At 47.7% G+C, this 12,875-nt stretch overlaps 5 protein-coding genes across 5 annotated transcripts; 2 read left to right on the forward strand and 3 right to left on the reverse strand.

The window, feature by feature from the left end:
- Window positions 1-1,439: 1,439 nt before the first annotated feature.
- Window positions 1,440-2,593, forward strand: N7487_012180 (putative mitochondrial phosphate transporter Pic2; the record flags this gene model as incomplete). Its single annotated transcript, XM_056879910.1, has 5 exons — window positions 1,440-1,530; window positions 1,584-1,589; window positions 1,650-2,300; window positions 2,364-2,487; window positions 2,542-2,593. The coding sequence occupies 5 exons, from the start codon at window positions 1,440-1,442 to the stop codon at window positions 2,591-2,593; spliced, it is 924 nt and encodes a 307-aa protein (XP_056725229.1).
- A 431-nt stretch (window positions 2,594-3,024) lies between these two features.
- On the forward strand, window positions 3,025-3,799 carry N7487_012181 (uncharacterized protein; the record flags this gene model as incomplete). Its single annotated transcript, XM_056879911.1, has 2 exons — window positions 3,025-3,384; window positions 3,467-3,799. The coding sequence occupies 2 exons, from the start codon at window positions 3,025-3,027 to the stop codon at window positions 3,797-3,799; spliced, it is 693 nt and encodes a 230-aa protein (XP_056725230.1).
- A 1,011-nt stretch (window positions 3,800-4,810) lies between these two features.
- Window positions 4,811-6,436, reverse strand: N7487_012182 (YagE family protein; the record flags this gene model as incomplete). Its single annotated transcript, XM_056879912.1, has 2 exons — window positions 4,811-4,887; window positions 4,942-6,436. The coding sequence occupies 2 exons, from the start codon at window positions 6,434-6,436 to the stop codon at window positions 4,811-4,813; spliced, it is 1,572 nt and encodes a 523-aa protein (XP_056725231.1).
- A 526-nt stretch (window positions 6,437-6,962) lies between these two features.
- On the reverse strand, window positions 6,963-8,131 carry N7487_012183 (uncharacterized protein; the record flags this gene model as incomplete). The annotated part of the gene is made up of 2 exons (XM_056879913.1): window positions 6,963-7,581; window positions 7,635-8,131. The coding sequence occupies 2 exons, from the start codon at window positions 8,129-8,131 to the stop codon at window positions 7,077-7,079; spliced, it is 1,002 nt and encodes a 333-aa protein (XP_056725232.1). The 3' UTR covers window positions 6,963-7,076.
- Window positions 8,132-8,921: 790 nt separating this feature from the next.
- On the reverse strand, window positions 8,922-12,865 carry N7487_012184 (uncharacterized protein; the record flags this gene model as incomplete). Its single annotated transcript, XM_056879914.1, has 9 exons — window positions 8,922-9,503; window positions 9,557-9,762; window positions 9,982-11,434; window positions 11,485-11,576; window positions 11,626-11,740; window positions 11,791-11,943; window positions 11,994-12,097; window positions 12,156-12,691; window positions 12,747-12,865. 9 exons carry the CDS (start codon window positions 12,863-12,865, stop codon window positions 8,922-8,924), a joined length of 3,360 nt encoding a protein of 1,119 aa, XP_056725233.1.
- Window positions 12,866-12,875: the final 10 nt, after the last annotated feature.

Below are 12,875 nucleotides of genomic sequence, written 5' to 3' on the forward strand. Positions count from 1 at the left end.
GTAGGTGACGATGGTTCTTAACAATGCTCTCGAAGCTGGAAACAATATCGCGGACCAGGGCCGAAACGATGTCGACCAAGTCCTGAGGATACAGGAAAGTAGACCTCGTTTCCATGGAACGCGGACCCCCTTAAGTCGTCACTTCATACTTACTTAGTAGTAAACACTTGGGTCGAAACTTTGTCGAATGGGGAACCTATCAAAAGGGTCCAATAATTCTGGGTTCCCCAGGACCATGGCACGGAAAGAGAAACTAGAGGATCCCCATCCAATCCCGTCTCCAGGATTTAAATGTATATGTTTCATATATATAGTGCTTTGGATTTATATAACTTGAGAGGGCGGAAAGAGAAAGGTAGGAATCTGTATTGCCTACCAACTGAGGCTAAATAGCCTATAAGAGCCTATAAAAGCCCAACAAACAAGGCATCTGTCTCGATAATATGTAGATATATTGATTCAGACACAGTTTAACAGGTATACTGCATTCCCCAGCCATAAAGGACTTTATCTCAATGTCAATATTTGATGTGAAAGCATTCTCTTTCACTTCTCTTCTCACTTTTTCTTACTTCTTTATTACAAGTAAACTAAACATTACAAAAAGACAACCTGTCTCTGGATATGACATGTCATTGGAAAGAAAAAGAGCGTAGTTTTCAATTCGTGTGTCTATTTCCTTGAGAGCGAGCTTCATCTCACTCTTCCCTTCAACTGATATTCTCCTTGTCTAATTGGGCATCCTGAGCCAGCCAAGATATACAGGCTTCGTGTTGGTCGCGTCCGATCTGTCCAATGGAGGTTTTGAATGCTTGATAGTCAGGTCATGCTTGACCTTATAGTGTCTTCGTAGGGTCCCTAGCTTGAGATATCAGTATCCCAGGTGCTGTATGCCTCAGGCCAGAAACTAACCGTGCTCAGGTGTAAGCTTTGATAAGGTGTCCACTGTTTCATAATTTTATTAAGAAGCTTGATTGCATTAGAGCCGATTGCATTAAAGCTCTCTAATTACCTATGTAGGTAATTATGCAGGAAGTCCGGCTAAGTCGGCTTCTGTACTCCATAGTATACTTTTGTACTCCGCACATACTTGGGTAGTACTGGGCTATCATTGACGTCATATAAAATCATATAAAACCATGTAAAATCGTAGTGAATATCTCGAATATTAGTCGATTTGCAAGAATACAAATTATATAGACAATTAATAAGTAAAATTCAAAGAATCTAAATTAATAAGAGTGTAGGGAGGAGATACTATCTAGGTAGTACCGTTCAAAAGGTCCGGGAAGTGCGGAGAGATAAGCCCAGTCCGGCCACTGACGACATCGGTCTCTGGGCTCTTCCAAGGTACAATCTTGCCTAATCTTGCTTTTGCTTTGCTTTTTATTGATCTTACACACTCTCCCCTCTTCCAAATATTTACAGATACATACAATATGGCTACACAGGAACGCAAACTTCCCCTTGGGAAGATCGAGCCCAACTCACTCAAGTACTTCCTCAGCTGTGGCTTTGGTGGAATCATTGGTATGTCCAAGCTTCCCCCATCTCACAAGGCACACACTAACAATATTATCCAGCTTGTGGTAAGTAAAATTTCTCCATAATACAACTAACAACCTCAATTGACACCCAATTCCACAAAGGACCAACCCATACAGCCGTGACACCCCTCGATCTCGTGAAGTGCCGTCGCCAGGTTGACCCAAAGATCTACACTTCCAACGTACAAGCATGGCGGACAATTTTCTCCAAAGAAGGCCTGCGCGGCGTCTTCTTCGGCTGGTCCCCCACCTTCCTGGGCTACTCTTTCCAGGGTGCCGGAAAGTACGGTCTGTACGAGTACTTCAAGCACTTGTACGGAAACCAGTTGTTCCCGGAGTCCAATCGCACCCTGGTCTTCCTCGGTGCTAGTGCCTCTGCTGAGTTCTTTGCTGATATGGCCCTGTGTCCCATGGAGGCTATCAAGGTCCGCATGCAGACCACCCTGCCGCCATACGCTTCCACTATGCGCGAGGGCTGGGGCAAGATCGTTGCCAAGGAGGGCTTTGGTGGTTTGTACAAGGGATTGTACCCTCTGTGGGCCAGACAGATCCCTTATACCATGACCAAGTTTGCCACCTTTGAGGAGACCGTCAAGATCATCTACCGCACTATGGGTAAACCCAAGGAGGAGTACGGTCAATTGACACAGACTGGTGTCAGCTTCTTGGGTGGTTACATTGCTGGAATTTTCTGTGCTATTGTTAGCCACCCGGCAGATGTCATGGTCAGCAAATTAAATGCTGATCGTAAAGGTGAGCTTTTTCCTTCTTTCGGCTGCAGTTCTTGATGCATGCATGCTAACCGCCCGTTTGTAGCCGGTGAAGGTGCGGTGACGGCTGTATCCCGGATCTACGGGAACATTGGCTTCTCTGGCCTATGGAATGGTCTTCCTGTTCGGATTGTGATGCTGGGCACTTTGACCGGTTTCCAATGGCTCATGTAAGTGTTTGTTCCATCCCGATTTGCATGTACAGCGACACTAACATTCTCCAGTTATGACTCTTTCAAAGTGTTCCTTGGTCTTCCCACCACTGGAGGTCATTAGATAGCCATGATTATTGGGGGGTTATCATATTTTTAGAGCAATTGTACATAGCTAGGAGTTAAATGGATAAATATTCGTTAAACAATATTGTGTAGACCGCCTTTGATATCGGGGCAGAATAATGTTGGAGGTCATCGCATTGTTGCCGACAACGTTTGGTACCTCTCAATAGAGTCACCATTTCCGTCAATCGACTCACCCTCGTTACCAACGACTAATCCACAACTAATCGAAGCTAAATATACTATATCCAACCGTCTACCATCCAATCCTTTACTCCTTCTTCTTCCTCTATTTCACCACCCCCTTCGCATCGTGCTTGGTGTCAGCTCCAACCAAGGATCCCAACGAAATACGGCCGTGTCCAACAATCCAGCCCGGTCATCGCCAATTAACACACAAATACAAACCTTCTCCCTCTTCATCAAAAAATGGAAGCCTCACGCCAACCCTCCTCCATCCCACCAGCCAATCCCCCAAGCGTGGAGATCGCCTACAAACGCAAGTGCATAGCACTAAAGAAACGCCTCGCAGAAGTCGAAGCCGAAAATGAAATCATGCGCACCCGCAACCGTCGCGGCACCCAATACATCCAGAAAATGCGTCTGGAAACCTGCATGCTCCTCGAGCGTCTAACAAAAGTCACCGGCATGGCCGACGAGGCGAAGACCGGCGCCGCAAACCCGGAACTACGTGCCCGCGCCGCAGCAATGATGAATTCCGGCCAGGGTAGTGCTGGTGTACTTCTAGAAGATGATACCGAGGGTAGCTCTGATGAGCAGCCACGCACAGTACGTATTCATACAAATTCACCTCCACCATCTTGTCCGCAAGATCCAAAAGCTAACGTGTTTTGTTTTTTATATTGTATAGCCCGAGGAACGTCCGCTACGCGTTAAGCGTTCCCGTAAGTCCAATGCCACCGGCATCGATGGCCAGGATGATGATCTCCCCGCTCAAGATGGACAACCCGAATCTGCGGATCCGGCTGGTGCGGCCCTGCCCCGTCTCGCGCCGGCTCCCACACAGGAGTCTCTTACTCATTCCTTCCGTGTGCAGACGGGTAGTGGTGGCTCTGCGGATCAGACTCCTGCTGCTGCGGAGGCTGGTCCTGAAGCTGGTCCCGAAGCTGGTCCTGAATCTGGGACTACGCCGATGGATGTGGATAAGGAGGAGGTTAAGGAGGCTAAGGTTGAGCAGTCTTAGTGGATGGGTTTTGTTGTATCGTGTTTCTTTTCTTTACTTTTTGGGCTTTGCACAGTCATGACGGGGACTGTGCTGTTCTGTTCTGTTTGTTTTCTTTTATTTGAAGGGGTTTTTTTTATGCATCGGGTTCGGATGCGGTACTGGTTTATTTTCTAGGTTTTTTATTTGTTTTTACTTATGGTCGGCCTTGATTCTACGGTCTCCTGGCGTTCTATGTCTGATATGAATTTCGTCTGAGGAATCTCACGCTGAAAGCATGGTTGAAGTAACTGGCTCCTGTAGTTTTTCGATGCCTCTGCCATCTAGTCTCCGCTATAGTTGTTGTTAGTTAATGTGGTGGGTTGGGACAGCGCAAGGGGAAGAAAGACAATGCTAATGACAATGGAATGGGTGCATTTCTGTATGCTCAGGGGATCTATGGGCTTCGAAGTACAGCTCAGCGTCGCTGTTCGATATTTAGGATGCTTCAATAGTGCCAGTGCTATCCGTGGCTGATAAAAGGTACGGACTACGGATACTTGATTCTATTTGAAAGAAAGAGCTTGCAGAGTAATTCGGCGAAGTAAGGCCATTAGCACTTTGAATTGATTGACACCATCTGTACAGATTTCCAACGCCGTTTTCCCACGAAAGAACCCACGTCAACTCCAATACCAGCGGGGGGAAAGAGCACACTATTGGAAACAAGAATGAGATATGATTATCTGGGTATGGATGTCTTCTGTCATGTACAGGCGAAGACACAACGAGTCTGGAAAGATGATACACATAGCAGGAGGTGATGGCAGCATAGGAAGATTAGACACGGTGGGTGAGTTCGAATCCTATGTTGGACCAATTCCATCGGATGTTTGCCCCTCGCATGCTGCATTATGCGATTGTCGATGTAGAATCGCGAATGGATTGTATGCCAAGGCACATAAGCAATATCCTGGTAATACATAGCATGGGAGACTAGTATTCGCAGCACAATTGATTAGTCGAGATGAGCGTTGATAGTAATGAGTCACTCTAGTCTACTCCAGCGTAGAGATCGACGACAATGTTGATTCCAGCCACGAGAATCTCTGCGGCGATCAAGATAATGACTGATATTTGTTAGATGGGTCGTGGTTAGAAATCATAACTGCAGAGAAACTTACCAATCCATTCGAGATACTCGCCATGGCGATGTGTCAATTGATCCTTTAGGACTGCAAGAAGATCCGCAATAACATCCAACCTTTCCGTCAGAAGACTGACACGCTGATCCATCTCCAGGTAGCTTCGGACTGCCTGGTAAACAGGTTCCAACTGCGGCTCTGCCCAGAAGAGTTCCGGGCTATCGAGGACAGATCCTTGCAAGTGAATATTGATGCGGAGAATGAAGAGCTCTCCAATCTGCATGTTGATTTGCCGACGGGTGAGATTGACGCTACCAGTTTGCGCAATCTGGGCGGGTAGCGGTGCAGTGTCGGTGATTGTTTCTGACACAAGATCTTCGAACAGCGAAGTCTTGACCGATTGGGCCAGAGCATGAGAGATCGCTAGCTTGACCATGTTGTTGCGCGGGTCGCGAAGAGAGATGAAGTCGTTGTAGATTCTAGCCTGGTACTCGCGCGCATAGTAGAAATTGAAGTTCTCAATCTGCGTGTCATCAGGACTCAATATGGAGGTCGCAAATTTGGAGATATCGGACAAGAATCTTGATTCTTGCGCAGGCGTCATTCCCCATATTACGACCGTTCCATAGTCGAAGAGGAATACCTCAGGTATGTGGATTGTGGTGTCAATATCAGGAGTGTCTTTGACGACTACTGATTCGTTATCATTTGAGTGACTGCGCTCGTCGTGCAGATCAATCAAATCCTCCCTTCTGGTCTTCTTATTGTCTTCAACCTCCACCGCACTATCCGAGTATCTTCTTTCACTGGGTCGTCTCTCATGGTGTCCATTGCCATTTTGATCCTGGAATAATCGTGCATTTTGCTTTTCTTCGTACTGGTAATCAAAAGGAGAGTAGACGCATTCATCATACAACTTGGGGTTGGCTCCACGAGTCTTGCTCCGTGACTTAAGGAACTTGATAACGCCCTCGAGTCGATACGAATTGGCCGTGCAGTAAGCTGTCACTCGAGGTATGCGATCGCGGTCAGCTTTACCCAGTCGTGCAGCATGGCTTCGTGCGGCGGGGTCCTTGATCCGAGTGATTTGTGAGTAGACATCCCGAGGGAAATCTCCATCAGACCCCTCTTCCTCTTCCGTTACAGGGTCCGGCAGCAGTTTTAGTTTTTGCGCCTTTTTGGTTGTTCGCTGCGGTCCAATCTTAGATGCTGCATGTGGTGGATTCGATATGGGGTTGAAGGGAGCCCCATGGCTATTGCGACGACGAAGCTTGCTGTTCAATGCTGAGAGCATGGGCTGGCTGCCGGGACGGGGCTGGCCTCCTTGGGCGTTGACATTCTGCACAGGAGGTGAGCCTGTTTGCAAGGGTCGGAATGTAGGATCGGAGGTAGAGGCTGTGCTGCCGTAGGTGCTGATTTGTGTGAGCGGATTGAAGGATACCGACCGCGGCGTCCGGTTTGCACGTGGTGACGTATTCGAGGCCGAGTTCTGATGCTGCGGCAGCAGAGGAGAATTCTCTGCGTCAGGCGCCATGGCAAACGGAATGAAAAGTGTAGAGTTAGACAACAAGCGCCATTGGCGAATGGGATTGGAGGTAGGAAAAAAGTAAAGAGTGAAGGGGAAAAAAAGTTAAGGACTCTGGTAAGCTTCCAAGCTTTCGATGTCCGCCTTAATAATCTGGGAATCGGTCCGGGTCCGGTCCTTGGCGCTATTGTATCATTTCACTTTTGGACTCTCTCCTTTGTATATTTCAAAAATCTCAGAGATTTCTATGTTTGTATCTTCTTTTTGAATGAATTTATTGCCAGACATTATTGGGCATAATTGACTGAATCCTATATACATAACTCCCCCAAAGTTGAATTGCAGACCAGGTTCTACTCCCGCCAAACACCATGCAACCCGAGTAACACTTGGACAAAAATCCTCCTTTCAATAATGACTGATCACAAAATGGCTGCAGTGGATGCGGGGGTGGTTGCATGTCCAGTCGACACCGACTTTCAATTGCGCCAATGGGGCATCGAAAACCCCCGAGAGGAACATCAGACGATGCAAGTGGTCATGTCCCCCGTTGACAACTGGCAGGTTGTAAATGTAACTTCCAGCTATATTTGAAGATATGTGACACTGAACAAAAATCGCTTTTAATGGCCGTACAAAGAGTTCCGTTTCACCGGCGAACGAATCCAGAAGGACCGCCTGCCTTCTGTCGGAGCCCATTGTTTTGGGCTGCGGTACGGGTCTTCTGGAGCATGCTACTCTTGAGGTTCCGTCCGGCCTTGGAAATCTTAGGGGCTAGCGCGGGCTTGGAGGACTTCTTGGAGGACGGCGCATCGAGCACCCGAATAGAGACATCCCCCATGTTGATGTCCTTGGGAAGTTTGTCCTGCTTATCCAAGAATCGCAGCTTATTCGACTTCTTTGGGATGGCGAATTGATCTTCAGCTGGGGGCGTGGGAGGGCGAATGGTGAACTCGGCGTTCAAAATGTCATCAGGAAGCAAAGCAGGAAGAGCGGCTCGTCGTGCATCCTGGGTAGTTGTGCCTTGGAGAGTAGCCGTGCTTTCGGAAAGCATGTCATCAGTCGGGGCCTCCTTGGGCTTAACAATTGATTTGGCTTGCAACTTGCGACGCTCATCGAGTTTCCGTCGCTTCTCTCTCTTCAGTTGCTCTTCTCTACAGCAAGCATTAGTCAAAATTCTTCGCCAAACCTAAGAAATCACACGTACAATTGCTTGGCTGCTTCTTGCTTCTTGGCCTGCTCCTTCATTTTCAATAGCTGGGCAGAGTTATCGATGGTCTCTGGCGCATCATCGTCGCTATCATCTTCATCGTCGTCCTGGGTTGGTGTTTCCGAGATTTCTTCTGGTTGTGTTTCGACTGGTTCGGGTTCTTCGCTACCAAATCGGATCTTCTTTCCTGCAGGTGCTTTATCGCCGATTACGATAGATTTCTCTGCTGGAGTAGGTTTCGTAGCATCTTGATCGGTTCCAGTAGCCTTCGGGTCGCTCCTTCTTCTCCGCTTGGTCTGCTGGTCTTCGGTCTTGCTGGCACCTGCTGAGTGTGCCTTGCGCTTTCCATTCGCAATTTCGGGAGCAACATCTCCTCGTCGGGTAGCTGTCACCATCTTGGAATTGGTGGCAGAGGTGCCTGCGGGTTGGGACTCTTGTTCTTCGGGCTGTCGCGTAAATAGACCCTTGGCGGCAGTGACCAAGTGAGCAAACATAGAGCGAAAGGGAAATCGAGAAATAAAGTAATAAGCCCGAATGGGGGAAACGATTCCTCGTGTTGGTCAAGAGGTGAAGCAAAAATAAAAAATCTCTCGGCGATCAGGATTTCCCGAGAGCGGAGACGATAAGCAACTTTCCGCTATCACTTCACTTTATCTACATCTACTTTACCTTCTCTCGGTGAGCAAGTAGTGTCTATCTTCTTTTTAATTAATTAGGACCTCTTAGTCTAATATTGAAGATGAAATTTATGCTTTGGAATTACTCTCTGGCACCGAATATCTGCGCAGGCAACTAATTTGTCCTACTAGGGCAAAAATATATATAAGCCATCTCACACAAGTATCGAAACCAAATCCCAAGTATATTATGGTATAAGACTCAATTTTTCTGGTATTTCCCGCTCGAATTGAATTGATAGATCCACTGATCCCCTGCTGCAGGGCCAAATAATATATCTGAAATGAAGTATAACCTCTATATACTGATTATACGGCAAGCCTGTTGGGATAAAACCTGTGAAGAAATAGTCCTTCAACTCCGGAGGGAGTAAGGCGAGTCAAAATAAATATGGCAAGTTTGGAAATTGAAAGTTGAAAAAGTTGAAAATCAGTCATATGACATGACCCTTGAATATTGTGCAACCAGATGCAAGTGATACCACGCTGTGTATAACTCCACTAAAAGACCAGAACGCTGCAGAGTCCCGAGTTGAACGCCTAGGCCGTAAATAAAACCCTGGAAATCATAATGCAAAGCATAGCAAGCAATATGCCCACCAAATCATTACTCCTTGATACCGTATCGGCTTTTATAGAACTCCTCGTGTTTGCGGACACATTCGGCGCGTTCCAGGGCTTCCTCACGAGATCTGATAAAGTCATCCTCCCCAGTGGGGCTGAGCTCTTCCCACATCTGATTATATTCGTCGAGATCATTGCCAGTCATGGCCCACATGCTCTCGCGTTGACGCTTGTTGCGCTCACGATCCTCCTCGATGCGCTGCTCGATCTGCTTCTTGTCAAGGCGCAGTTGGGGCTTATCGGACCTGGACCTGCTGCCTCCCCCGGTGCCTTCATCCTGTTCAAGATCCAAGTGGGAGGGGTGGGAATCGCGGTCTTTTAGGGCGGCGTCGATCTCGGCCACGATTTCGGCGCTGAGAACTTCCTTCGCTTGGAGACCGTTCAAGACGTGGCGCACGTGCTTGACATTGGCTGCACCGGTGCCATCGGGGGGAACGACTGAGTCGACTACGCGCAGGATGTCTCGCTGCATCATGCGCACATATGGGAGGTAGTTTTCCTTGATGGCCATTTCGCAGAGGTGTTCAATAAAGTACATGATGTTCGCGCGATTGTTCATGTTGTTCTACCATACACAATGTTAGAGTAAATCAACACAAGGGAAGTTGGAGCTCTTACCCGTTCAAGCTGCTCTAGAATGCATGAGTGAAGATCCTCATCGAGGTCACGGTACTTCAGTGCATAATGGGCGGCCTTCTGCGATGATGTGACAGCAGCACTAAGGTGCTGCAGCTGCGTAGTGAAGCGCATGCGCACCTCAAAAGGATCGATCATCATTTTATCTTCTGACTTTTTGGCTTTCTCGAGGGTAGGAAGATCGGTAGCTGTAAACATGAGGGCGGTCAGGTTTAAAAATCGACAGAAAGATGTGGGGTTGGAGGCGGTGGGACAAAGCCACAATTTTATTTCAATAACCTACTACTAATGTAAGAACTTCTCTGGCATTGACTTAAGAGTGAATTTCGTTAAGATAGTAACAGAATCGGAATATACAGAGCAAGATGGTAGCAAAAATCATCAAAGAGAATCCCGCCTCAACGAACTACCAAGACTGGACGTATCATTCCCATCAAGCAGACCAACCTCTTCAGCCTCATGACGATCTCCAAAATCCTGGAATTCATCGTCACGAAGGGCTTCTTCTCGGCGAAATTCCACGCCATTCAGCACTGACCAGACATCCTTTTTGGTTAATAGTCCTTGTAGAATGCCCTTATTGGCAAACAGCACATAACGCAAGCCAAGGCGTTGGAACATTCGTAAAACAATCAAGAAAGTGATGTTACTGTTCAAGGTCATCGGTGTCTGGTCCATCCAAGGTCGTAGATCAAGGGTATCGATAGGGTCCGCAAAAGGTTGATGCGAAAAGAAAACCTGTGTCTCGTCGGAGAGATTGCGGTTTGTAGGAGAGGTTGAGTATTTCAGGGCAAAAACAAGCTCATTGCGAGTGATGTAGCCTAGTAGGATGGGACTCGAGGTTTCTGAGACTATGGGGAATCCGCGATATGTAGTGTTAGCTAGGAGGCTGCGGATCGAGGCAATAGTATGGCCGGTGGCAGTAATGATGCTGATATCGTCCACGGTTGTCATGACCCGGTGGGCAGATACGTCTGGTGGAGTAGTGTCATCGCGATGGTCGAGGAAAGGATACTCGTTTAGTCGAATCCATGATTCGTAGATACCTCGTTTTCCGAAGATGTCACCACACCACTTGGACAACATGACGGCAATCATGATCGGGATCACATACGTCAACGCGCCAGTCAATTCAAACATGATAACGACGATCGACAAAGTCATTCGAGTAGCACCACCAAGAGCAGCAGCAGCTCCGATAATTGCATATAAGCCGGGTGTGACACATGGAATGTCTGGCTCGCATTTGACAAACAGGAATGCCTGCGGATAAGATTCTTGCCATAAGCGGACTATAATGCCTAGAGCACGGCCGTAGAGAGCACCGATAGCGACCGAAGGAAGGATAATACCCGCAGGAATCTCGAGCCCAAATGTCAAGGAAGCTAAGAAAAAGGCAAGTAAAGCGGCTACGACCAGGTAGATTGCCACGCCGATTGAGGCAGATCCCGTCGCACAAAGGCCAAATCGATCATATGTCACACTGTTGCACTCGGCGAACAGCGACTGAACAAGCTCCGAGTTTTGAGCTCGCATGAAGTGATTTGGATAGTTGACCAAAGCTGTAATGAGAGCCACGACGACCACTTCGATGATTGGTCGAGAGGAAGTTCGAGCTCGCCTCCACTTGGTGATTCTCGTATTCAGGCGGATGAGGAATGCACCATAGAGACCGCCAATGATGCCAAGAATAATGAATGGGATAATTTCGAAGCGGTGCCAGCCTCGAGTGTAGGTGACTTGATACAGCACAATTTTACCTGTCCGGAATGGATTCAAGGCTTGCAAAGTAACAGCTGCGACCATAGCACAGACAAAGCTTTGCCACATTGTCTTGTCGGGGAAATAATATGACAGTTGCTTGGAAAAATCAGCAAAGTAGATAGAACATGATCGACAATAGCTCATACCTCCAAACTAAACAGAACACCCCCGATGGGTGCCCCGAATGCGACTGAGATACCTGCCGCGGCGGCCGCAGAAAGGACCTCTCGTTTACGCGCTGTGAAATAAGTAAACGTGCGGAGAGAGATAGAGAATCAATAACATACCTTCATTACCCCTTAGGCTTTCGAAAGGTTTCATTAAAATATTTGCGCAGCAGCATGCAACATGCACAAGTGGGCCTTCTTTACCTAGCCATAGACCGGATGCAACAGAGAGACACTGATTGTTGTTAGCAAATATGCCTTCTGACAGAAAGAAGCTTGACTCACCAGGCCCAGTGATTTAATGGCAAGCGTCCATGGCCCCATGAAATGTCGGATAACAGTTCCACCGAGGATCGTTTTGATCTCGGGGATTCCGCTGTGTCGAGCATAAACGGCATAATTTCGCACCAGGAAGCAAGCACATGCAGCAAAGAAAACCTAGATATTGTCAATAGAGCCCTAAAGGTAAGAGACAGAGATATTGTTACCGAAAATACAACGTAGAAGATGTACCCAATCGTGTATGTTCCTCCACTGGAGTTTGCTCCTAATGCATTCCCCCATGGTGTCCAGTCTAGACACTTGGAGTGATCTGTACCAAATCCAAATTTAGCAGTGAGACTTGTGGAGACTTGACAACATTGGCTTACCATCGAGACCCCAGCAGCAAAAGCTCTTATTTAGATAGAATTTGCCACCTCCACTTCCATTTTTGCAATATCCGGATTTCAGATCACCCAGCCAATCCGTTGCAATGTCAATAGAAGCTGCGATTATTCCTACAGCAATGCCTGTCGCAATCAACACCAACCAGACATTGCTTGCGTCAAGGAGTCTACGAGCATGGCCTAATATACCCTGCCCACTCGAATAAAGAAGCCGTTTCCTTTGCCGTTCCTTGGTATACTCGTAGATCCAATCGATAGCAGTGAAGTCGTCGTAACCCACACGTCGTCCTGGGCCTTCCACATACCAGTCTAACGGCGCACCATCTTTTGATGCTTCAGCACCGCTATTGAATCCGAACGGCGCATAAGGATCGAGGGGCGACGCATCGCCGTTCTGACCACCTTGTGGAGCTGGAGAGCCAAAGCTAGTATCCAATCCGCCGGCGGGAGGTGAGAGGAGATTAGACAAACTGAACCGTGATCGCTGTTTTTGTTTTTGTTTTCGCTTGAAGGAGATACTAGATGAATGACCTGGTTAGAACCATAACAAAAGGTGGAGTCTCCATGGCATACGGCTCATCTAACCCCTCGGCTTCCCGATTCACTTCTTGAGGCTGAAGGACATCCTGATCAGCTGTTGGTTGCGTCCCGGATTGGCCCTCGCCACCCGAGCCCTGACCGCTCATTGGCATCGTGCAACAT

This window comes from Penicillium crustosum (genome assembly GCF_028827405.1).
Source record: "Penicillium crustosum strain IBT 35664 chromosome Unknown utg000005l_segment0_segment0, whole genome shotgun sequence".
Taxonomy (NCBI): domain Eukaryota; kingdom Fungi; phylum Ascomycota; class Eurotiomycetes; order Eurotiales; family Aspergillaceae; genus Penicillium; species Penicillium crustosum.